This window comes from Ranitomeya imitator, chromosome 1, assembly GCF_032444005.1.
Source record: "Ranitomeya imitator isolate aRanImi1 chromosome 1, aRanImi1.pri, whole genome shotgun sequence".
In the NCBI taxonomy this organism is placed as follows: Eukaryota; Metazoa; Chordata; class Amphibia; order Anura; family Dendrobatidae; genus Ranitomeya; species Ranitomeya imitator.
In genome coordinates, this window is record NC_091282.1 from 296244826 (window position 1) to 296272035 (window position 27210).

The 27210-nt window shown below is 42.8% G+C and overlaps 1 protein-coding gene across 1 annotated transcript in view; it reads right to left on the bottom strand.

The window, feature by feature from the left end:
* LOC138663059 (tRNA (32-2'-O)-methyltransferase regulator THADA-like) overlaps positions 1 to 27210 on the bottom strand; it is a 153431-nt gene that overhangs the window by 72418 nt on the left and 53803 nt on the right. Inside the window, exons 12-16 of the mRNA XM_069749162.1 lie at positions 16989 to 17655; positions 15417 to 15569; positions 5531 to 5640; positions 4298 to 4455; positions 2994 to 3136 (exon numbers count right to left, since the gene is read on the bottom strand). Of these exons, the coding sequence (XP_069605263.1) occupies positions 2994 to 3136; positions 4298 to 4455; positions 5531 to 5640; positions 15417 to 15569; positions 16989 to 17655 (1231 nt within the window). The remainder of the gene's footprint in view (positions 1 to 2993; positions 3137 to 4297; positions 4456 to 5530; positions 5641 to 15416; positions 15570 to 16988; positions 17656 to 27210) is intronic.

Sequence of the window (27210 nt, forward strand, 5' to 3'; positions counted from 1 at the left end):
TATTTTTTAGCCCCCAGTTTTGTATTTTCCCAAGGGTAACAGGAGAAATAGGACCCCAAAAGTTGTTGTCCTATTTGTCCTGAGTACGCTGATACCCCATATGTTGGGATAAACTCCTGTTTGGGCACACGGGAGAGCTCGGAAGGGAAGGAGCACTGTTTTACTTTTTCAATGCAGAATTGGCTGGAATTGAGATCGGACGCCATGTCGCGTTTGGAGAGCCCCTGATGTGCCTAAACAGTGGAAACCCCCCAATTATAACTGAAACCCTAATCCAAACACACCCCTAACCCTAATCCCAACAGTAACCCTAACCACACCTCTAACCCTAATCCCAACCCTATTCCAAACTGTAAATGTGATCTAAACCCTAACCGTAACTTTAGCCCCAACCCTAACCCTAACTTTAGCCCCAACCCTAACTGTAGCCTTAACCCTAGCCCCAACCCTAAGCCTAACCCTAGCCCTAGCCCTAACCCTAATGGGAAAATGGAAATAAATACATTTTTTTAATTTTTCCCTAACTAAGGGGGTGGTTAAGGGGGGTTTGGTTTACTTTTATAGCGGGTTTTTAGCGGATTTTTATGATTGGCAGCCGTCACACACTGAAAGACGCTTTATATTGCAAAAAATATTTTTTGCGTTACCACATTTTGAGAGCTATAATTTTTCCATATTTTGGTCCACAGAGTCATGTGACGTCTTGTTTTTTGCGGGACGAGTTGACGTTATTATTGGTAACATTTTCGGGCACGTGACATTTTTTTATCGCTTTTTATTCCGATTTTTGTGAGGCAGAATGACCAAAAACCAGCTATTCATGAATTTCTTTTGGGGGAGGCGTTTATACCGTTTTGCGTTTGGTAAAATTGATAAAGCAGTTTTATTCTTCGGGTCAGTACGATTACAGCGACACCTCATTTATATCATTTTTTTATGTTTTGACGCTTTTATACGATAAAAACTATTTTATAGAAAAAATAATTATTTTTGCATCGCTTTATTCTCAGGACTATAACTTTTTTATTTTTTTGCTGATGATGTTGTATGGCAGCTCGTTTTTAGCGGGACAAGACGACGTTTTCAGCGGTACCATGGTTATTTATATCTGTCTTTTTGATCGCGTGTTATTCCACTTTTTGTTCGGCAGTATGATAATAAAGCGTTGTTTTTTGCCTCTTTTTTTTTTTTTTCTTACGGTGTTTACTGAAGGGGTTAACTAGTGGGCCAGTTTTATAGGTCGGGCCGTTACGGACGCGGCGATACTAAATATGTGTACTTTTATTGTTTTGTTTTTATTTTATTTAGATAAAGAAATGTATTTATGGGAATAATATTTTTTTTTTTTTTTTCACTATTTAGGAATATTTTTTTCTAATTTTTTTTTTTTCACACATTTGGAAAAATTTTTTTTTACTTTTTTACTTTGCCCCAGGGCGGGACATCACAGATCGGTGATCTGACAGTTTGCACAGCACTCTGTCAGATCACCGATCTGACTTGCAGCACTGCAGGCTTCACAGTGCCTGCTCTGAGCAGGCTCTGTGAAGACACCTCCCTCCCTGCAGGACCCGGATGCCGCGGCCATCTTGGATCCGGGCCTGGAGCAGGGAGGGAGGCAGGAAGACCCTTGCAGCAACGCGATCACATCGCGTTGCTGCGGGGGGCTCAGGGAAGCCCGCAGGGAGCCCCCTCCCTGCGCGATGCTTCCCTGTACCGCCGGCACATCGCGATCATGTTTGATCGCGGTGTGCCGGGGGTTAATGTGCCGGGAGCGGTCCGTAACCGCTCCTGGCACATAGTGCCGGATGTCAGCTGCGATAGGCAGCTGACACCCGGCCGCGATCGGCCGTGCTCCCCCCCGTGAGTGCGGCCGATCGCGTATGACATACTATCCCGTCGGTGATCATAGGGGCCCACCCCACCTCGACGGGATAGTACGTCTAATGTCAGAAAGGGGTTAAATACGCCTTAAGGGCATCCCAAAATAGGTTAGTGTTTTGAGGCTCCGGGTGGGATGAAAAGAAGCAATTTAACATATCAACAGTCCTATCATTAGAGTCTCTTAGTTTCAGCCAGAATGGATTCAACTTCCAGACCATACCATTATTTGATTGTCCATATTTAAGTTTAAGAATGACCGGGCTGTGATCTGATATTCCCCTATTGCCATGTTCAATGCTATCCACCCACATTGCTAATCCCTCGGATCCAAACATATAGTCTATGCGGGGCAGATTAACCTTTTTGTTACAGACGTGACGATATCAATTAAGTTTGCGTAAAAAAAAAAAGGCAATTTTTGTAGCAAAACTTTTTCCCAGGATTTTTACAGCCTTCATAACTTTGTTTTTTTTTTTTACAATTGCACACACTTTATTGGACATTTATTTTATTGCTTTACTTTTCAACGTAGTCTCACTATGGAACTTGAACTTTCACTGATCTGATCGCTAGTCTAAGATACCACAATTCTTATTTATTGCACTGCATTAGACCTGTCAATTTACGATCACTGGAGGCCTATTCTGTTGGAGACTGATTAAGGCAAGACCAAACAGGCCACCGTAACTGGCAGACCTGAAAGCCATAATTTGGCTTCAGGTTGCCAAAGCAACCATTGGCATTCAGTGATCAGATCAGGGTGTTGGAGGACAGGATGATGGAGTGAAAGAGGGATTCCTCTCCCAAACATAAGATGCTATTGTCACTACTGACTTGGCATATAATGAGTTAAACAGCGACAATCGGTACAAATAAAGAGAGCTCAGCTCCCTAGCCCGCTTGCATATCTGCTTCATGCATTTATGGCACTGTATGAGAACTACTTGCTAACTGTGCCATACATGTACAATATATATGCTGGGAAGGTGTCAAATTCTCCATACACTAAAACAAATGACACTGTAGTGTTATTCATACCGTATCTGTGAGCAATGAAAGTTATTTCCCAAAACCAACCAGTATCTTTTCTTCACTAACAGGATACTTACCATGGATGGGCTTCTTGCTAGCTGCCTGCAGGAGGTTTTCTTGCGCACAGCAATAATGATCCTTAAGCACATTGGTAAGATAAGTAACAAGTCCTAGAGCAGTCAGGGGGACACCGTCATCCAAGTATATGGAATCATTTGGCCTTCATCAGCGATCAAAATAAAAATGGGATAATAAACAGATATTACTACTAAAAGTTTGACAAATTTTGCAAACATTGCACATTATACCAACAGAACTTGAAATTATTTTCTTTTAAATTCATCTCCAATAAAACACCTAATTCAACAATTGCCCTGTTAACTCAAGGCAGGCAGCCCTGGAACATAATAAATATGGTGCAAGTCATGAAAAAAATGGTTTTTGGTAAAAACTTAATAAATTTCTTCTAATGCGCTTTTCATATAAACTATTTAGTAGAGTACAGAGAGGAATTAAATGTAGATAGTCTGTAATTTTCAGCCAACATTATGAATTCCAGAAACACTTCTCAAGAAATATTAAGGGCAGCGCCAATATATTTTGCAGTACTCTTGTCTGTTCTGGTAAGACCATTCTAATGAAAAAGAGTTAAGGACAGTGGACTCATGCGAACCTGCAATGACAATGACTGGCAGTCTTTCAAGGGTATATCCATATTGCATAGCCACAAGATGTACATTCAGGTCCCACAAGTGGAACTTGCATCTACTTCAAGAACATGCCCCTGACATATGATTATGTCAGTGAATAGGTGATCTTAATTTCCTTTTAGTTGTGTCAGAATTTCAACCACCTTTGAACTGAAAGTAGCACGTGAAGAGGTCCCATTCTCAAGACGGAGGTAGGTCCCATTGGCGGGACTCAAATTTACTATACATTTATATCCTACTAGATGGCAGCCCGATTCTAAAGAATCGGGAGTCTAGAATCCATATATAATTGAAATTCGGCAGGAGCTTGAAGAGCAACGTCACTGGGCCCGCCTCCACGCAGTAGAAACTTGCTGTGAGGTAAAAATTCAAAAATCACACCAAAATGGCGGGCGGAGTGTGTCACAGTACGGCACGTTTCTGATTGGTCGCTCGCAGCAGGCGGCAACCAATCAGACACTGGACACTGTTGACGTCACTTATCTCCGGACATTAGCTCCGGACATTAGCTCCGGACAAAGCCACGGCAGTTGGCACAAATTGCAGGAAGTAGTATTCTAGGCAATTATATATAAGATTATTTTTGCATATGTCATAAAGGTATGACATGGGAATACTTTAAAACTCAACTCTTCTATAGCTGTTTTCTCAGTTTACGATATTCAAAGCACCTTTGCAGCAAAGTCTTCATTAGGATAGCTCCAGATTCTGCCATTGGTATACGAGGACTACAGAGAAGTGTCTCTCCTAGTTTAAATAGTGTGACAGTCAGCTCCTCGGAGGCTGGCAAGAAGAAACGGGCAAGCAGATCAGATGCCATCTCACGGATCTATAAGTAATGAATGATGAAACACATCAGAAATCAAAACATCGAGAAAAATTCATTAAAGGGGTGGTCCGATATCTAAAATGTTTTTTATACATTTCTATTTTTACACTCTTAGCATTTTTTTCATTTGCTTTACTATACAATACAATATCATTCTCCCTATAAGGCTAAACTTTAAATGTGTTTTTTTAACTTCACTTCCTGTGATGTTTTGCTTGAGAAAAGTCATCAGGGGAGGCTGCACTCACATCTCTGCAGTGTTTATCACCCCATTTGAAACAGGACATCATCAGGGGGTAGCGCTGAAGTCACTTACCACAGTTTCTTTCAATGGGACCCTCTGAAGAAGTCATCACAACCCATGTGAGTATCACAGCATGCAGTTGGGATTCTCAAATGAAATATCATTGTAATGAACGTAAAAAAAAATTTAAAAAAAAAATAGCAGGACAGTAGAGTAGCGAGGGAATGGAAGGGAATTTTTAACTGAAGTATGTTAGAAAAGTAATTAGATCATTACATTAAATGAACATTTAGGTTTGTATTGAAGCCTTTTAAAAAAACTTTGGCACAATCGAAAGTAAAGTTAAATACATTAAATATTACTTTGAAAGGTGTGTCATAACCAATCACTGCTGACACCATAGTTATAGTTACTAGAGCTGATTTATGTTTTATATTATGTTTAAAAGGGATCAGTCACCAAGTCAAAAGTGGCCAGTTTGTGCTCTGTTTTTTTCATTCATACTGCTCCTCTAAGCGGTTTGCTTTTTTCTTTTTTTATATCCACTATACGATTCCAGAGCTATGGGCCTATTTATTTGGTGCTGATTTTTATGACCTTTGCCAAGAAGGCGTGACTCAGAAAATTTTAAGGGGGTGCGTCTTTAGGCTGTCCTGCTTTATTACCTTGTGAGACACGTACCCTTGGTGAAAATCATAAAGTGGCAGTAAAAAAAAGGCCCATAGCTCTGAAATCATATGGTGGACTCTCAGTGGAGCTGTGGGAAAAAATGGGAGTGAAAACTGGCCACATTCAAGCTGGTGACGGGTCCTCTTTGGTAAGATAGGTTACCTCATTAGTGCTGTCTTGCATACATGCCAACAGTGCCTGCATGCTGCCAGCTGACAGGAAATCCCAGCATCCTTTCTGTTTTGCAGCGTTCAGTAGAAGAGACACATCTCCTGTAAATATAGCATGTAGGCAGAAATTTGAAATTGCAGTCTGAGAAAAGGAATAGAATTTCTACATAACAATATAAAGAATTTATACACGTATATAATCCACACAAATTAGATAGAGAATATAATCTTAACCCCTTCGCCCCCAAGCATGTCTTCACCTTCATGACCTGGCCAAATTTTACAATTCTGACCGTTGTCACTTTATGCAGTAATAACTTAGAATATTAATAACTAAGAATTTCTTTGATATGACTTGCGTTTATTTGTACACAAAAAGGAAATTTGGCGAATATTTAGCATTTTTCAAACTTTTAATTTTTACGCCCTTAAATCAGAGAGTTGTATCACACTGAAGAGTTAATAAATAACATTTCTCACATATCTACATCAGCACAATTTTTGAAACATAATTTTTCTTTGTTAGGAAGTTATAAGGGTTAAAAGTTGACCAGCCATTTCTCAACAAAATTTACAAAACCATTATTTTACTGACCACATCACATTTGATGAGACTTTGAGGGGCCTATATGACAGAAAATACCCAAAAGTGACATCATTCTAAAAACTACACCCCTCAAGATGCTCAAAACCACATTCAAGAAGTTAAAACTTCAGGTGCTTCACAGGAATTTTTGGAATGGAAGGAAAAAATGAACATTTAACTTTTTGTCACAAAAATTTTACTTTAGATTCAAATTTATTTTTTTTTTTCACAAGGGTAACAGGGAAAAATGGACCTTAAAATGTGTTATTCAATTTCTCCTCAGTATGCCGATACCCCATATGTGGGGAAAAACCATTGTTTGGGTACACGTCAGGGCTCGGAAGGGAAGGAGCGCCCATTTGACTTTTTTAATATAAAATTTCCTGGAATAATTAGCGGACGCCATGTTGCGTTTGGAGAGCCCCTGATGTGACTAAACAGTGGAAACCGTCCACAAGTGACAACATTTGGGAAACGAAACCCCTCAGAGAACTTATCTAGATGTGTGGTGAGCACCTTTATCTCCCAGATGCTTCACAGAAGTTTATAATGCTGAAAATAGAAAAATAAATCACATTATCCCCACAAAAAAATTTTTAGCCCCAAATTTACATTTTCACAAGGGTAACAGGAGAAATTGCACCATACATTTTGTTCAATTTCTCCTGAGTACACCAATACCCCAAATGTGGGGGGGGGAAACTACTGTCTGGGTGCACAGCATGGCTTAGAAGAAACGGAGCAACATTACAACAATTAGACGTGAAAAAAATATCAAATTTTTCATACAAAAATATTACTTAGCCCCAATATTTTTATTTTTAAAAGGATATCAGGAGAAAATCAACCCCAAAATGTGTTGTGCAATTTCTCCTGAGTACATAGATTCCCCATGTGTGATGGTAAACTACTGTTTAGGCTCACGTAAGGCCTCAGAAAAGGAGAGACGTTTTAGAACGCAGACTTTGATGGAATGGTCTGCCGGTATCATGCTTCGTTTTGAGAGCCCCTGTTGTGCTCAAACAGTGGAAAACCTGCATGTGTGACACCATTTTGGAAGTTAGACCCCTCAAGGAATGTCTCTAGATGTGTGGTGAGCACCTTGATCCTCTAACTGCTTCACAGAAGTTTATAACGTGAAGCAGTGAAGGAAAAAAAAAAATCACATTTTTCCCACAAAGATGTTGTTTTAGCCCCAATTTTTTACCTTCACAGTATGCCGATACCCCATATGTGGTCATAAACTACTTTTGAGGCACAGTGCAAAGCTCAGAAGCGAAGAAGTGCCATATTGGAGTTCACATTTTGCTGGAATGGTTTGAGGGTACCTTGTCACATTGGCAGAGCCCCTGAGGTGCCAGAACAGCAGAACCCCCCCATAAGAGACCTCATTTTACAAACTACACGTCTCATTGAATTCATATAGGGGTGCAGTGATCATATTGACACCACAGGTGGGTCACAGAATTTTTCACCATTGGACAATGAAGAAAAAAATAATTACATTTTTACCACCAAAATTTTGTTTTAGCCCCAGATTTTACATTTTCAGTATGGGAAATGGGTTAAAATAGCAGCAAAATTTGTCCCACAATTTCTGTTGAATGTAGAAATACCCCATATGTGTCTGTACAGTACTGCTTAGCAATAAGGTGAGACTCGGGAGGGATGGAGAGCTATTGGCAAACAGCAGAATTTTCTATAATACTTTGCGGACTCCATATACAGATCCCCAAAGTGGTAGAAGAGCAGAATCTCCCCTTAAGTGACGCCATTTTGGAAATTATACCCCTTTGGGAATGTATCTACAGGTATCTGAGACTTGGCAGGTGGCAGAGAAAACTGAATGTGGAGTGCAATTGTCAAGCTACTGATTTTTTTTCAGTAACTCACTGAGCTAATATGCAGCTCCATGGCTTCAGGCAACTTGACCTTTAAAGCAGCCCACCAGTGGCCTCTTGTTGCCCCATATTCATTGGCAGCTAGCTGTATGGGCCATGGTAACTAATCTTGTTCAATGTAAGCTGATGACACTTCTTCATTGTAAGCTGATGACACTTCTTCAATGTAAGCTGATCAGACATTTCAATAGCCTTGCTTGCTGTTTAATTCTGTCCCTGTGCCATTGGTTCTACAAACCCTCTCCCTGTTTAATCCTTTACTTCTTTAAACAGCCAAGTGTTTCCTTATTAGCTTCTGGATTTGACGTACAGAATGGTAATGTGTCGTCTGACCCGAGTGCAAAATCTTCATATCATCCTATGAAGTTGTTGAGTTAGGGTCAAAACACCTGCAGAAAGTCTGTACATCATGGTCTGTACTCACACATGGTTGTGTGAAACCGGAATAAAGCTGATTTCATCAAAATCAACATTTATCAGTTATCCACAGGGTAAGTAATAACTGTTAACCACTGGGAGTTGCACTGTTCACAAGAACGACTGTTCTCTGTCTGTTACTGTAACGTACACTCACAAACAGAAGTTATGTCGCTTATCCATGTTATGTAAAAAAAAAAGCTTATAACCTGAGGTTAAATTCATCCATTGGTTGTATAAATTATTCTTTTGAAAGCTGAAACCCTCCAAAATGTGGTTTAGGTTAAGAAAATAAATTGGCATCGATGCAGAAATATTGATCAGTTAATGGACACAGAATGGTCAGATTTTGGCAAGACAAAAGTTTTGTCGCACACAGAAAGTAATGTGATATTCAAACAAATAATTTACTTAACCCCTTAGTGACAGAGCCAATTTGGTACTTAATGACCGAGCCAATTTTTGCAATTCTGACCACTGTCACTTTATGAGGTTATAACTCGAACGCTTCAACGGATCCCGCTGATTCTGAGACTGTTTTTTCGTGACATATTGTACTTCATGTTAGTGGTAACATTTCTTAGATATTACTTGCGATTATTTATGAAAAAAACGGAAATATGGCGAAAATTTTTAAAATTTTGCAATTTTCAAACTTTGTATTTTTATGCCCTTAAATCAGAGAGATATGTCACAAAAAATAGTTAATAAATAACATTTCCCACATGTCTACTTTACATCAGCACAATTTTGGAAACAAAATTTTTTTTTGTTAGGGAGTTATAAGGGTTAAAAGTTGACCAGCAATTTCTCATTTTTACAACACCTTTTTTTTTAGGGACCACATCACATTTGAAGTCATTTTGAGGGGTCTATATGATAGAAAATAACCAAGTGTGACACCATTCTAAAAACTACACCCCTCAAGGTTTTCAAAACCACATTCAAGAAGTTTATTAACCCTTTACGTGCTTCACAGGAACTGAAACAATGTGGAAGGAAAAAATGAACATTTAACTTTTTTTTGCAAACATTTTAATTCAGAACCATTTTTTTTATTTTCACAAGTGTAAAAACAGAAATGTAACCATAAATTTTGTTATGCAATTTCTCCTGAATACGCCAATACCCCATATGTGGGGGTAAACCACTGTTTGGGCGCACCACAGAACTTGGAAGTGAAGGAGCGCCGTTTGACTTTTTCAATGCAGAATTGGCTGGAATTGAGATCGGACGCCATGTCACGTTTAGAGAGCCCCTGATGTGCCTAAACAGTGGAAACCCCCCACAAGTTGCACCATTTTGGAAACTAGACCCCTTAAGGAACTTATCTAGATGTGTGGTAAGCACTTTGAACCCCCATGTGCTTCACAGAAGTTTATAACGTTGAGCCGTGAAAATAAAAAAATTGCATTTTTTCTACAAAAATGATCTTTTTGCCCCCAAATTTTTACTTTCACAAGGGTAACAGGAGAAATTAGACCACAAAAGTTGTAGTGCAATTTCTCCTGAGTACGTCAATACCCAATATGTGGGGGTAAACCACTGTTTGGGCGCACTGCAGAGCTTGGAAGAGAAGGAGTGCCGTTTTACTTTTTCAATGTAGAATTGTCTGGAATTGAGATTGGACGCCATGTCGCGTTTGGAGAGCCCCTGATGTGCCTAAACAGTGGAAACCCCCCACAAGTGACCCCATTTTGGAAACTAGACCCCCCATGGAACTTATCTAGATGTGTAGATGTGTGGTGAGAACTTTGAATGCCCAAGTGCTTCACAAAAGTTTAGAATGCAGAGTCGTGAAAATAAAAAATATTTTTTTTTCCACAAAAAAGATTTTTTTAGCCCCCAAGTTTTTATTTTCACAAGGGTAACAGGAGAAATTGGACCCCAAAAGTTGTTGTCCAATTTATCCCGAGTACACTGATGCCCTATATGTCGGGGTAACCCACTGTTTTGGCGCACGGCAGAGCTCAGAAGGGAGGGAGCACCATTTGACTTTTTGAGCGCAAAATTGGCTGTCGTGTTTGGAGACCCCCTAATGTAACTAAACAGTGGAAACCCCCTAATTCTAGCTCCAACCCTAACCCCAACACACCCCTAACCCTAATCCCAACCCAATCCATAATCCTAATCACTAACCCTAACGATAATCACAACCCTTACCCCAAAACAACCCTAATGTCAACCCTAACCATAACCCTAATCAAAACCCTAAATCCAACACAACCCTAATCCTAATCTCAACCCTAACCTCAAACCTAACCCTAATCCCAATACACCCCTAATCACAACCCTAACCTTAACCCTAATTCCAAACCTAACCCTAATCCCAAGCGTAACCCTAATGCCAACCCTAACCCTAATACCAACTCTAATCCCAAATCTAAAACTAACTTTAGCCCCAACCCTAGCCCTAAAGCTACTTTCACACTTGCGTCGTTTGGCATCCGTCGCAATCCGTCGTTTTGGACAAAAAACGGATCCTCCAAATGTGCCCGCAGGATGCGTTTTTTGCCCATAGACTTGTATTGCCGACGGATCGTGACGGATGGCCACACGTCGCGTCCGTCGTGCACTGGATCAGTTGTGTATTTTTGTATGTCACGTCCGCCATTTCTGACCGCACATGCGTGGCCGTAACTCCGCCCCCTCCTTCCCAGGACATAGATTGGGCAGCGGATGCGTTGCAAAACTACATCCGCTGCCCACGTTGTGCACAATTTTCACAACGTGCGTCGGTATGTCGGGCCGACGCATTGCGACGGCCCCGTACCGACGTAAGTGTGAAAGAACCCTAACCCTAGCCCTAACCCTAATTTTAGCCCCAACTGCTGTTCTCCTGCCGGCCGGCAGATGGAGACAGATGGCGGGCGCACTGCGCATGCGCCCGCCATTTTCTTTTGCCGGCGGCCAGGAGGAGCAGCAGGAGGACCCAAGGACACAGGTGAGTATGGCAGGGTCCCCGAATCCCCCTATTTCTCTGTCCTCTGATGTGCGATCACATCAGAGGACAGAGAATTACACTTTGATTTTTTTTTTTTTTTTTTTTGCGGTCGCCGGTAAACAGTTAATTACCGGCGATCGCAAAACAGGGGTCGGTAAAACCGACTCCGATCATGCTCTTTGGGGTCTCGGCTACCCCCGGCAGCCGAGACCCCAAAGATTCTCCCGGGGCCGGACGGCGGGCGCACTGCGCATGCGCCTGCCATTTTGAAGATGGCGGCGTCCACCGGGAGCCACGAGGAGCACCGGGGGAGATAGGTGAGTATCGGGGGGCTATCTGGGACCCCCTTTCTCTGTCCTCTGATGTGCGATCACATCGGAGGACAGAGAAATTAAAAAGAGATCGCGTTTTTTGGGGTTTTTTTGCGATCGCCGGTAAACAGTTAATTACCGGCGATCGCAAATGCGGGGTCGGTTAAAAAACCCCCGAATCATGTTCTTTGGGGTCTCGGCTACCCCCGGCAGCCGAGACCCCGGAGAAAATCCGACTCTGGGGGGCGCTATTCACTTTTTCCACAGCGCCGTTAATTAACGGCGCTGTGGTTTAAGTACCCTTAGCGGCCGCCGTTAAAAGGCGTATCGGCGGTCGCTAAGGGGTTAAAATACAAATATATGTTGCATAACATTGGTGAATGAAGTTGTGATGCTATTAGTCATATTTAATATTTTGTGTGACTTCCATGAGCATGAAGGACTGCATCCATGCGGTTCAACAATGATTCATACAATTTAATAATGAAGTCATCAGGAATAGCAAAGAATGCAGTCTTACATGCCTCCCAGAGTTCATCTAGATTCTTTTGGTTTTGTCTTCCAAGCTTCCTCTTTCATCCTACCTCAAACATGCTGATGATATTCATGTCTGGTGACTGGGCTGGCCAGTCCTTGATCACCTTGATCTTTTTTGCCTTATTATTTGGAATATAAGAGGTAGCTAATACTTCTTGATATTTTAGGCTATTGATATTGCTTTCCACCTTGCAAATGTTTTGCACACCCCCATACTGAATGTAACCGCAGACCATGATCTTTCCGCCACCCAATTTAACTGTTTTCTGGGTGTATTTTGCATCCAAACGGGCTCCAGTAGGTCTCTTGCAGTATTTGCAGTGGCTGTGGTGTAATTCTACTGAAGATTCATCAGAGAAATCCACCTTCTGCCACTTTTCCAGCGTCCATCTGTTTAGCAGGCTGTGGGACTTTGCAAATGCCACATGGTTTTTTATTTGCCTTTTGTTTAGTGCTGGCTTATGGGCACTGATTCGGCCATGGAGACCATTTCGAGACAGAATCCTACAAACTGTTCTAGTTAACACAGGGACTTGAGGTGACCAGGCCTGTTGCAGCTCTGCTGCAGTGGAAGAGGGGCTTTCTTTGGATTTTCTAACCAACAAACATTCCTCTTGAGCAGTTGTCTTGTGGGGTCTGCCGGACCTGGGCTTGTCAAACACATCTCCAGTCTCTTCAAATCTTTTTTTAATTCTTTGTACTTGACGCTGAGACACATTAAAGGTGCCAGCCACCTCTGCAGTGGATCTGGTCTTCAACCTCTTGATAATCCAGGCTTTGGTCGCAGGGTGGATTTTTGGCATATTGTCAGAACTCAAGTTGCAGTTCAACTGAAGGTCTGGGGTGCTGGGTTTCTTTTTATACACACACACTAATTAACCGATCATTTACTGAGCACAGGTGAGGATGTAAACTAGGATTGGGTGCATTATACGACCAGGCGACAAAACTTTTGTCTTGCCAAAATCTGACCAGTCTGTGTCCATTAACTGATCAATATTTCTGCATTGATGCCTATTTATTTTCTTAACCTAAACCACATTTCGGAGGGTTTCAGCTTTCAAAAGAATAATTTATACAACCAATAGCTGAATTTAACGTCAGGTTATAAGCTTTTATTTACATAACATGGATAAGCGACATAACTTCTGTCAGGGAGTGTATATGCATTGGCGTATGGGACTAATGAAGACAATCAAGGTCAGTGCTCGGCTTTCCCCATATGTCCCATAGACGTAAAACTTTACTGTTTGCACAATAAAAACACTTCATAAAGAACTAAAATATTTGTTTGTCACCATACTTTTGGAGATATAACCATTTTGCCCACATTATATGGGCAATAATTATGTTGTGATACAACGTGAAATAAAAACAGATACTGAATTTTTTAAGGTGTTCCCTAAAAGTGAATAACATGTTAACTTTATAGTTTGGATCATAACATAGAGGATGATACCAAATGTGTATAGTTTATTTATCACTCTGTGTGTCACCACATTGAAAGAGGCATATATTTATTTTTTTTCCCCATCAATGTAGCTGAGTCAGGGCTTATTTTTTTTACCAACCCTAGTGTTTATTGGTACCATTTTGGGGCTCATGAGACTATCACTTTACATTCAAATTTTTTTTAAGTGAAATTATGATAGAATTTTTTTTCCTTTTTTTCTATTAATGGGAGGGATGAGCTTTATACATCTGGTTATTACAGACAGGGAGATGCCAAATATGTGGAGTTTGTGCTTTTTCCCCACATTAAAGGCCTTGAAAGAATAGGCTATGTAAGTATTTTATAAATGATTTTTTTCTTACATTTTTTTTAGTTACATTGCAGGTGTGTTACACAGGGACAATGTGTACATCATCTCAGCCATGTGCCTGCTTCTGCAGTTGGCCAGCTCCTACTGCCCACTGGATGAAGGTAGATGGGACACGTTAAAATGCAGTATATCAGCCTTAATTTCAGCTACAGAAGCAGTCCAAAGTTCATCTTTAGGCCGGGGTCACACTTGCGTGTGCAAGGCGAGAAACTCACATGAGTCTCTCGCATCAATACCCGGCACTGCCGCCGGAACTCGGGACCAGAGCATTCAACTGCATGTATTTCTATGCAGCCGCACGCTCTAGTCCCGAGTGCCGGGTATTGATGCGAGAGACTCATGCGAGTCTCTCGCATTGCACACGCAAGTGTGACACCGGCCTTATGCTGAGAATTATAACTAAAGTCACGACTAAGCCAGAGAGCTCATGGTTTAAAGAAGCATTCCCATTAACTTTTTTTCTCCAAACCCTAGTAAATGTTTGTGCAGTATAGTGCCTGGTTATTTATATACGGTACTCACCCATCGCCTCCTGTAACTAGGGATGTTCTGGTCCTCTTCTGAGTTCTGTGAGTCTTGTTCTGATGATCCATAGATTCACATTACAAAAGTCACTTCCAGGTCACAGACAGAGCACAGTGTGGTCCAGAGATGGGTAAGTATATTAACACACTGACACTACACTAACATTTACAAAGTTCTAGGGAAAAAAACGTTAATAGAAGCAAGAGGTGCAGGCATCTGCAGCTCTCACTTTAACACCCTGCTATCTCAGGCTGGATCACAATTACAGAGGTGAATCTAGTCTTGTTTGGGGCTGAGAGTCACAGGTTCAAAATGAGCTTCTGCAGCTGTGATGCAGACCGAGATCCAGCCTTACAAAATCCTCCCTACTGGCAGGCTGCAGAAGCAGGCACAGAAGACAGGTGATTTGTGATCTCCTGTCCATGTTTTGCCCTTTGTTACTTCTGACTGGTATATAGCCTTCTCATAAGTCCATGGTAACTGAAATGCTACCCTGCAATGACATATTAGGTATGTCTTTGGCAGGGAAAACGTTATATAGGAGGAGGCAGCTTGCAAGCTTCACCACAGCGTCATTTAAATCGGGGAAAAAGGAGTCTTACTGTCATGATCAGTGGTGCTTTCCGCAATGTGATACTTATCACCTGGGAGTAGATGGTAAGTGACAATTCTGAGAAGACATCTTTAAAGCCTCCTGCACACATTTTTTTCCAAAACGTTAATAATGGATGGAGTTAGGACCATTACCACGAACACAGCACAAATTGCAGCAATTTTTGCTTGAGTGACGTGATGTTTGTTATGAATAGTTTTCATCAGAAGAACAGCACTCACGTGGGGGTTGTCCTTTCTTCCTTTGGGGATTCCAATGGTCAGTAAAAATTTCCAGCAAGGAGCAGAGTGTGAGCAAAGCACAGCATCGCCGCTGATAATTGGCAGCAGGGGACAATGATGAAATACTCAGATGAAATATCCCATCAGTGAACTCTGATGCAGTAAAAAAAACATGAGAAAGATAAATAATTAAACGTGATACATAATTGTGAGTAACAGCATCAATATTATGACAATCAGGTTAATCTAAAAGCATGTATATCAACAATGATACCAATGATTAGCAACTATTAATAAAATAATATTTTAACCAACTACATAACTAAACACTAAATGTGTTACCACCAAAGGATGTAAAGGCATATTGCTTGGATATGTCAACTTCCACATCAGTGGGGGTCTGAATGCTGGGATCACTATGACTCCCTTCAAAAATATTTCCTGTCCAGTGAGGCACTTGCCTATGTGCCATGCAGAGAACTACAAAACAGATGCTTCAATTTGGGCCCCCACTAATGAGAGGCTTCATGTTGGACTCCCACTACTGAGAACATCATGGCAAATTATAGCGATATGCCATACCATTCTAGAATGGGACTGCCACATTAAAGAGGTTTTCCCAAGAGTAAAAGATATACTGAACGCTTGGGGTCCAATCATAACAAGAAAAGAGCATTGTCTGAAACGGAACCAAGTTTGAGCAGTCACACTTTTGTTCTATTCATTGTCTTGGTTATTTCTTGCAGTCCTAAAAATGAGTGGAACAGAAATGAGCATGTTTGACTTCTACTCCATTCAGAATGGGCTCTGTGAAGCTCTATTCTCGAGATCTGGACCTTCAGTGATTGGTAAAGTCCAATGCTACAGATAGGAGATCATTTTTAATCTTGGGAAAACCCTTTTAAGTATAGTTATGTTTAGACCAGGCTTTAAAGGGACTCTCATCACAGAAAGACTGTGTACAGGCTCTTGGTGCATCTTTGGTGGGGACAAAAATTTAAAGTGAATCTGTCAGCAGGATTTTCCCAAATAAATTACAGGCATTGTCAGGTTGCGCTGTTACAGTGATTAAAATGATACCTGGGGTGAAGAATTCCGTCTTGTGGTTCTTGTGTTAAAAGTTTTCAGTTAAAGATATGCGCTTGCTCCTGGGCGGGACTGTAGGCAGAGTCTTATTTTGGTGCTTTAGGACAGAGAAACCAAGGAAAGCCGTGGCCACAGGTCGCCACGAAGCACAAACATGTTCCTCAACATAGAGACAGGCTGTTTGTTGAGAAGGTGTACTTAAATGTTTGGCCAAGTCATGGTGCACAGAGTGCCTGTACTTAGTTTGAACAGTCAACCAGTGCTGACAGAGTCCCTTTAACACCCTCAACATCTATGAACCAATGTTATTGATTAATATTTCTATCTGAATAGTAGACATATTTCAATCTGTATGTAAAAATTCAAATAATCAAGTATGGCATGCACTAAGTATGTGTTGTATCAGATATCAATTGTAATTATATAAGGTATTTGTGTAGAAGTCAATAGATAACACACTGTTCATAAAGTAAATACATTTCTCACCAATTGTCTGGGCCACAGTTTCCTCTTGTGTATGACCCTTGCGGAGGGCAGACATTGCTGCATCCCGAAGCCTCTCTAGAGCCCTGCGTAGCACTGCCTGTATTTGGTGACGAAAGCCTGGATTGTCTACCCCCATATTGTAAGGTAGATACTTCTTGAGTAACTTCAGCTCATTAGAGGAAGGGGGTTGGTTACTTCTAGGACCGTAGCAAAGGAAACTCATTGCATCCAGGCGTACTCCATCATCAGCGGATTCCAGACATAGCTGCAGCCTCTCTTCTGCTTCTACCACTTGACCTACAACTAGTTTCTGTGCCCGTGCCAGGCTGATCCAGCCTCGAAGATGTGGCGTTTCTGTACCACACATTTGTTTTGCCAGTAATTTGAAAGAGCCACTAAATGTCCTCAGGGTACAGGGGAGAACATGAGTAGCAGCATTATTTTGTAGACCACATTCTATGGAAATTAGTGCATCAGAAAGAGGCGCAAGCCAACTTTCTGCCCAATGTTTACCTAGCTCCCCTTCATCTACTGTGCCCTTCTGAACCCATTCTTGTTTCTGAAAACAAATAATTGTGCGGTAAGTCTCAGCAGCTGGAGGGCAGAGGTAGTTAGTCCCCAAACAGCAAAATAGATGGGATGGGAGCAAAGGGTAGAATATCAAAACCTGTAACCAAAACAGAATTGGTCAACTATTCACTGGTCTCTCTCAATACAAATATATGGCCATAGCCTATTTTTCAAAGAAATCTGTCATCAGGTTTCTAACAACTAATCTGAAAGCAGCATAATATAAAGACAGAGAACCTGATTCCAGCAATGTGTCACTTACTGGCTGATTGCTGTAGCTTTGATAACATTTCTGTTTTTCCAGAAGGAGATTATCATCAGAGGACTTGTTCTGTCTCCGCCATCTAATATTGTTACCCTGATTATTTGCTTGCATAATTGCAGTTTCCTCAGTATACAGTATTGATATATTCATGCCTTTATTCATCTGTGATGCTTTGGCTCCCTCTAGCGGTCAGAGTTATGTTGGCAGTTCAATCTTGTTTTTGTATTATCCATGTCTGATTCTCCTCCTCCTTTGCAATGCATTATGGTAGCTCAGCCTCTATTTCCCTCCATTTTTCCTTTCACTTTCTTCAGTTTGCCTTCAAGGAAAGACGCTTCACTTCATCCCCCTTGCGATTGCATTGCCGGTATGTCTTTATGCTTCCTATAGATATTTCTGCTCCATATTAGCCTAGCCTAGCCAGTTGTACTCCCAGTTCAGTTACTAGCTTCCTAAATGTTATGCATAATGTACCTCATGTGTAGTATGTATCTGTTCTATACCATGCACTGATTCTATTTATATCATTGTTAACAGTTTCACCGCATCAATATACCACTACGTTTAATAAAGCACAGACTCAACCACAGTCTCCTTATTGGACCCCGGTATAGCGGTTTAGCTGACTGTATAGCTACGTATGAGCCTGCCTCAGCTAGTGAGGACAGAACAGTGAAACGGCAATCATCCAACTAGTGGGATTCATCAGTGAAACGGCAGCCATCCAACTAGTGGGATTCAAGTCACCGGCTACACAGAGACTGAATACAGCTGCAGCAATCTCTGCACAGCCAAGCACTTTCCCAAGACACCATGTCTCACAAATCACATAGGACAAGATCTGTTACTTCCGTCTCCTCAAAGACAACATCCATCAGCAGCGCGGTCGCCATTGCCCGCGCAAATGCTGAAGCCGCCAAAATACGAGCGAGCTTTGCTGACCAAGAGATGCAACTTAAATTAGAAAAAGCACGCCAAGATGACGAAGAGAGAAGGTCACTCTTAGAGAGAGACGAGCAAGAGAGAAGGTTGCGCTTAGAGAGAGACGAGCAAGAGAGAAGGTCACGCTTAGAGAGAGACGAGCAAGAGAGAAGAATGCAGTTAGAGAGAGCCGACCAAGAGAGAAGAACGCAGTTAGAGAAGGCACGCGTGGATGCCGCCTTAGAAAGCCTAGCAGCAAAAAGGGAAGCTGTTGCAGCCCTCGCCGAAGCAGAATCGCTAGAAGCCGCGCAAAATCCAAAGCTGCATAGCCAAAGCAGTATGTCGAGTCTGGAGTTCCCACTGCAAGACTCACCACAACGCACATCTCAGTATGTTAATGAACTTCCTGATCCAAACTATAACCCTGAACCAGTACCAAAACCAGAATACGACACCTCCAGCGAAGTGAGCGAGAGTCGTCACGAGGCTCAGGACAGAAACAAACTCGAAAATGTGAGGCAAAACAACTCTGCTAATGACTACCCTGCCCCTCACCAGGTAACCAACATGAATCACCCTGCTGACACACCTTACGTCAGACCGAAGCAATACGACACCGGCTGGCGCCACCCTGAGGACACTAACAGGTACGAACGCACCTCACATCATTATCAGGGCGACCCATCACCAGTATACTCTGCTGACAACCGGTTTACGACAGAATTTGCCAAGTTCTTCACACGACGTGAACTGGTTGCCAAGGGACTCATGAAATTCACTGACCGAGCTGAAGGTTACAGAGCTTGGAAAGCTTCCTTCCAAAATGTCATTAGAGACTTGGGGCTACAACACAGGGAAGAGATAGACCTGTTAGTCAAATACCTGGGAGAAGAGTCAGTCAAACACGCAGTAAGGATCAGAGACATTAATATAAACCGCCCTGAGACTGGCCTCAAAGAGATCTGGAAAAGGCTGGATGAGTGTTACGGCTCAGCAGAAGTAATAGAAAGAGCCTTGTTCAAAAGAATCGATGACTTTCCTAAAATATCTAACAAAGGTCTCCAGAAACTTAGAGAGCTAAGCGACTTGCTAAAGGAAGTCCAAGTTGCCAAATACGAGGACGACCTACAGGGACTTGCATTTCTCGACACAGCCAGAGGTGTTAACCCTATAGTCCAGAAGTTGCCCTACAATCTACAGGAGAGGTGGCTCACACATGGTTCCACGTACAAATACAAACACAGCGTTCCATTCCCTCCCTTCTCCGTTTTTGTAGACTTCATACACCAACAAGCAAGAATTAGAAACGATCCCAGCTTTGACTTTGCAATACCATATGCCACACCGTCACCACCTGCAAATCCACGCAGAACATCTGTGGCAGTACACAAGACTTATGTTTCTTCTTCAGGTTCTAATTACAGGTCTGCTGGCTGCTCCCAATCAGAGACAAAGGTGCAGGACCCTGACAAGCAGTGCCCACTTCATCAGAAGCCTCATCCTCTCCTGAAATGCAGAGCCTTCAGAGGAAAATCTATGCCAGATCGCAGAAGCTTCCTGAAAGAAAACGGTATCTGCTACAAGTGCTGCTCGTCCACAGCTCATCTCGCCAAGGATTGCAAGGTCAGTGTAAAATGCACAGAATGTGGCACCACAGATCATAACACCGCTCTACACCCTGGCCCAGCTCCATGGAGTACACAAAACACGCCAGCTGACAGTGAGCATGGCGGGGAGGAAAGGAACACTGATACAGCTACGCCAGAGATCACTTCACAATGCACCGAGGTCTGCAAAGGGACAATAGACAGTAGGTCCTGTTCAAAAATATGCCTCGTCAAAGTATACCCGAAGGGCCATAGAGACCAAGCTGTAAGACTGTATGCTATCTTAGATGACCAAAGTAATCGATCCTTGGCTAGATCAACGTTCTTTGACCTATTCAACATCAAAGGGCCAAGCACTCCCTACTCCTTAAAGACGTGTGCAGGTACTGTGACAACAGCAGGCAGGAAAGCTACTGACTACCAGATCGAGTCTTTAGACGGACAATTCTGCCTACCGCTACCTACGATCATCGAATGTAACCAGATCCCAGACAACAGATCTGAAATCCCTACGCCAAATGTAGCAATCCATCACGCTCACTTAAAACAAATAGCACACCTCATACCGGAACTCGACCATCAGGCCCAGATAATTCTGCTGTTGGGGAGAGATATCCTACAGGTTCATAAAGTGAGACGTCATATCAATGGACTTCACAATGCTCCCTATGCCCAAAGGCTAGACCTAGGATGGGTCATAATTGGCAACGTATGCTTGGGACGCATGCACGCCCCATCTTCTGTGACAAGCATGCTGACAAATACATTGGAGAAAGGACGTCCATCTCTGTTTCAACCTTGTAACAATGAGTTCCATGTCAGGGAACTGCCACACAGCATCCAACTGCCCAACCATCTAATAGACTTTACTCACGACAGCAGTATAGTGTCGGGAAGCTATGAGGATCAGTTAGGGTGCACAGTCTTCCAGAGAACTAAGCAGGACAACCAAGTGGCAATGTCGGTAGAGGACAAGTTGTTCTTAGCGGTAATGGACAAGGGACTCGTTAAAGATGAGACCAACAGCTGGGTCGCACCTCTTCCCTTCAAAACCCACAGACCACGTCTACCGAACAACAGAAATCAGGCATTACAACGTTTCTCCTCTCTCATTCGTAATCTGCAAAAGAAACCAGAGATGAAAGATCACTTTTTCTCCTTCATGTCAAAGATTTTTGAAAACCGTCACGCAGAACTAGCTCCCACTCTCAAAGACTCTGAAGAATGCTGGTTCCTACCCATGTTCGGAGTATACCACCCTAAGAAACCAGGCCAGATCAGAGTCGTGTTTGATTCCAGTGCTAAATTTAATGATGTCTCCCTGAATGACGTTCTGCTGACAGGACCAGACCTCAATAACAAACTACTGGGTGTACTTACGCGCTTCCGTAAGGATTCCATTGCCTTCATCGCTGACATCCAGCAAATGTTCCATTGTTTCCTTGTGAGAGAGAGAGACAGGAACTTCCTAAGATTCTTCTGGTACAGAGACAATGATCCTACTAAAGAAGTCACAGAGTATCGCATGAGTGCGCACATCTTTGGCAACAGTCCTTCACCTGCAGTCGCCATTTACGGACTCAAAAGGTCAGCTCAGGAAGGAGAACCAGAATACGGAGCAGATGTCAGACAATTCATAGAAAAGGACTTTTATGTCGACGACTGTCTAAAAGCCATGCCTTCAAATGAGACTGCCATCAGTCTTCTCAGGAGAGCTCAGGACATGCTTGCCTGCTCGAACCTTAGGCTTCATAAAATAGCCTCAAACAGCCAAGAACTCATGGAAGCGTTCCCTTCTCAAGACCTATGTAATGGTCTCAGAGACCTGGACCTGGGGTCAGACCCCGCACCAATGCAACGCAGCCTCGGGCTTCTCTGGAATCTACAATCAGACACTTTCACCTTTCAGGTCAGCCAGGAAGAAAGGCCTTTCACACGTAGAGGCGTCCTGTCTACCATCAACAGTCTGTACGACCCCTTGGGTTTCGCAGCTCCTGTTACTATACAAGGCAAGGCCCTACTAAGAGACTTAACTAGGGAAACATCTGACTGGGATGCACCTCTGCCACCTGATAAGAGGATCCAGTGGGAAGAGTGGAAGAACTCGTTAGCGGCACTCTCCAACTTGCATATGCCAAGACCATACACCCCTGTGCCATCTACTGAGATACAGAGCCAAAGACTGTACGTATTTGCAGATGCTTCTGTCAAAGCAATTGCCGCTGTTGCCTACCTCAAAACTGTAGACTCCAAATGTCAGTGCCACATTGGTTTCGTCATGGGAAAGGCCAAACTCGCACCACAACCAGAGCACACTATACCCAGGTTAGAGCTTTGTGCCGCAGTCTTAGCCGTTGAGTTAGCGGAGTTCATCGCATCCGAAATGGATATCGACCTGACACAAGCCAAGTTCTACTCAGACAGCAAAGTAGTCCTGGGATATATCCACAACGAAACCAGGCGATTCTACGTTTATGTCAATAACAGAGTGCTACGAATCAGGAGATCAGTTCACCCATAGCAGTGGCATTACATACCCACAGACCAGAATCCCGCAGATCATGCAACCAGAGCAGTTGACGCAAGTCGACTAGGAAGCACAACGTGGCTCTCTGGACCAAAACTATTGTACATTGAGGAATGTTTTCCTGACACCTTCGAACTTGTAGGAGAGGACTCAGATGCTGAAATCCGCCCTCAGGTGTCTACACTACATACAATGACCTCTGTTATCCAGCTTGGATCTTGCAGGTTCGACAGATTCTCAAGTTGGAAGTCACTTACTCGAGCCAATACCTGCCTGACACATATAGCTCGCTCATTCATGGCTACCAGAACTTGTGGCACAGAAAAATGTAAAGGTTGGCATCTTTGTAAAAATACCTACGTTACCTCCGACTTAGAGTTCTCTAGAAATCACATCATCCTCACTGTTCAAAGAGAAACCTACTTGGCAGAAATCCAATGTCTTACTAACAAAGCTCCAATACCAGCGAGCAGCGTATTGAGAAAACTCGACCCATTCATCGACAACAACGGCCTGCTGAGGGTAGGAGGCCGACTCAAAGAAGCTGAGATGGAGTTTGTGGAGAAATTCCCTCTTATACTTCCCGGAAAATGTCATGTTGCCTACCTAATCGTACAACATTACCACAATCTGGTCAAGCACCAAGGAAGACTATTTACAGAAGGAGCCATCAGATCTGCTGGCTTGTGGATCATCGGTGCAAAAAGACTCATCAGTAGTGTCATCTACAAATGTGTTACCTGCCGTAAGCTTCGTGGTTCAACTCAAACCCAAAAGATGGCTGACCTACCAGCAGATAGACTCAGCCCAGACCCTCCCTTTACTAGCGTTGGTCTCGATGTGTTTGGGACTTGGTCAGTTGTTACACGTCGTACGAGAGGCGGCCAAGCCAATAGTAAACGTTGGGCAGTCATGTTCACTTGCATGTCAATCAGAGCCGTCCACATAGAGGTCATCGAGTCCCTTGACACGTCAAGCTTCATCAATGCCTTAAGACGTTTTATGGCCATCCGTGGTCCTATCAAGCACATACGTTCAGACAGAGGTACTAACTTCGTTGGTGCAGCAAAGGAATTAGGAATACCCTCAAATCTAAACTATAAGACTCTCGAGAGGTTCCTCAGTGACCAAGGCTGCACATGGTCATTCAACCCACCTCACTCTTCACATATGGGAGGATCCTGGGAACGAATGATTGGTCTAGTACGGAGAATTCTTGACTCCACTCTTCTTCAAGAAGGAGCAGCGAGACTCACCCACGAAAGTCTCATCACCTTCATGGCTGAAGCTGCAGCTATAATTAACGCAAGACCCCTGGTTCCAGTTCCTAACGACCCTGAGGAGCCTTTGTTATTGACTCCAGCTACTTTACTTACCCAGAAAACAGGACTGTCCAGTGCCCCTCCAGGAGGATTCGACGCGAAGGACCTCTACAAGCGCCAATGGAGACAGGTACAAAGTCTTGCAAATACTTTCTGGGACAGGTGGCGCAAACAATATTTGTCTACCCTGCAGCCACGGACGAAGTGGCAATCTACTAAACCTAATCTGAACATAGGTGACCGTGTTCTTGTGAAAGACTGTCAGATTCACCGGAACCAGTGGCCACTTGGTCTAGTTACCGCAACGTTCCCGAGCAAGGACGGCAACGTCCGCAAAGATGAGCTAAGGATGACCCAAGGGAATGAACCTAAGACATTTTCCAGACCGGTATCTGAACTGGTCCTATTGTTGCCTTCGGAAGAAAGGAGTAGTGACATCCGTTGATGCCAGACGGGGAGTGTTCTGTCTCCGCCATCTAATATTGTTACCCTGATTATTTGCTTGCATAATTGCAGTTTCCTCAGTATACAGTATTGATATATTCATGCCTTTATTCATCTGTGATGCTTTGGCTCCCTCTAGCGGTCAGAGTTATGTTGGCAGTTCAATCTTGTTTTTGTATTATCCATGTCTGATTCTCCTCCTCCTTTGCAATGCATTATGGTAGCTCAGCCTCCATTTCCCTCCATTTTTCCTTTCACTTTCTTCAGTTTGCCTTCAAGGAAAGACGCTTCACTTCATCCCCCTTGCGATTGCATTGCCGGTATGTCTTTATGCTTCCTATAGATATTTCTGCTCCATATTAGCCTAGCCTAGCCAGTTGTACTCCCAGTTCAGTAACTAGCTTCCTAAATGTTATGCATAATGTACCTCATGTGTAGTATGTATCTGTTCTATACCATGCACTGATTCTATTTATATCATTGTTCACAGTTTCACCGCATCAATATACCACTACGTTTAATAAAGCACAGACTCAACCACAGTCTCCTTATTGGACCCCGGTATAGCGGTTTAGCTGACTGTATAGCTACGTATGAGCCTGCCTCAGCTAGTGAGGACAGAACAGGACTAGCAAACCTGCTGCCATGTAGTACTTCATATTCATGAGCTCTATATAACCCCACCTCCACTAGAGATTGGCATTTTCCTGCCTATACACAGTGTACATAGAAAGCTGCCAATCACTGGTGTGGGAGGGGTTATACAGAGCTCAGCATTAAGAAAACTTGTAGATTTGCAGCAGATATAACAAGAGATTTTGTCAAAACTGCAACAAGCAGCCCAGGAAGTGATACATTGCTATAATCAGGGTCTTAGTCTCTCCATCAAGCTGCTCTTAGATGGGGTAACAAAAATCTGGTGACAGATTCCATTTAAAGGGTTTGTAAGCTAACCCCTATCAATAGGTTAGTCTATAACTTACTGATCCCTGGTGGTACGACTGCTAGGACCCCAGAGATCCCAAGAACCAGGCTCTAAAGAATATAGTCTGAAAGGAAGGGCGGTTGAGCATATGCACTTCACCCCCATCCATTCTCAGCGAGACTGCCGGAGATAGCCAAGTATAGAGCTCAGTTATTACCAACAGTCCCAAAGAAAATAAATAATGCGGAGCTCAACCTCCGCTCCATTCAGCTGGGGTTCCTCAGAGCCCTGTTCTCAGGATCACTGGGGGTCTGGCCACTTACCCCCAGCAATTAATAAGTCATCCCCTATCCTACTGACGTGATAACTTTTTAACTTGGTACATACCCTTTAAGTACGTGTGGTATGTACATAAACTACAAAGCAGGTGACAACTAATGACATACAGCGCAATGAAAATAGTATTGTTTAGCCCTTTTCCGACATCGGGCGTAATAGTACGCCGATGTCGGACAGCCTCGCTTTGATATGGGCTCCCGCGGTGAGCCCACAACTAATCCAGGACATGTCAACTGTTTTGAACAGCTGACATGTGCCACTAACAGCCGTGGGAGGAATTGCGATCCTCCCGCAGCTGTTAACCCATTAAATGCCGCAGTCAAACTCTGACAGAAGCATTTAGCACGCGCTTCCGGCAATCGTGCCGTAAATCCAGCCCATCGGCGCCCGTGTCACATGACCGTGGGTCGCCGAAGGGTTGGCATGACAACCAGAGGTCTTCAGCAAGAAGTCAATGCCAGATTGCTGTGAGCAATTCTGCTACATACAGGCGATCTGATCATCGCCTGTACGTAGCAGAGGCGATCTGGTTATGGCTGTTTCTAGTCTCCCATGTACACTATTGAAACATGACAAAAGTTAAAGAAAAAATGTTTTTAAAAATATAAAAGTTCAAAACACTCCCCTTTTGCCCCATTCATACACATATTTGGTATTGCCGTGTTCAGAATCGCCTGATCTATCAATATAAAAAAAAAGAAGTAACCTGATCGGTAAACGGCGTAACAAGAAAAAAGTCAAAACATCAGAATTACGTTTTTTGGTTGCCACAACACTGCATTAAAATTCAATAACGGGCGATCAAAAGATGATATATGCACTAAACTAGTATTTTTAAAAACATCAGCTTGGTGCGCAAAAAATAAGCCCTCACCCAACCCGAGATCACGAAAAATGGAGAAGCTATGGGTATAGGAAAATAGCACATTTTGTTATTATTTTTTACAAACGTTTGAATTTTTTTTTCACCACTTAGAAAAAAAAGAACCTAAACCTGCTTGGTGTCTATGACCTCTTAATGACCTGGAGAATCATAATAGTGGGTCAGTTTTAGAATTCAGTGAACATAATAAGAAAGCAAAACAAAAAACAATTGGAATGCACTTTTTTTTTGCAATTTTTTTCCCCACTTTCCAGTACAATGTGTTCAAAAGTACAACTCGTCTTACAAAAAAACAAGCCCTCACATGGCCATATTTACTGAAAAATAAACAAGTTATGGCTCTGGGAAGAAGGGGAGAAAAAGACAAAAACAAAAATACCTCCAATCACGAAGGGGTTAAACTAAAAAACATCAAAACC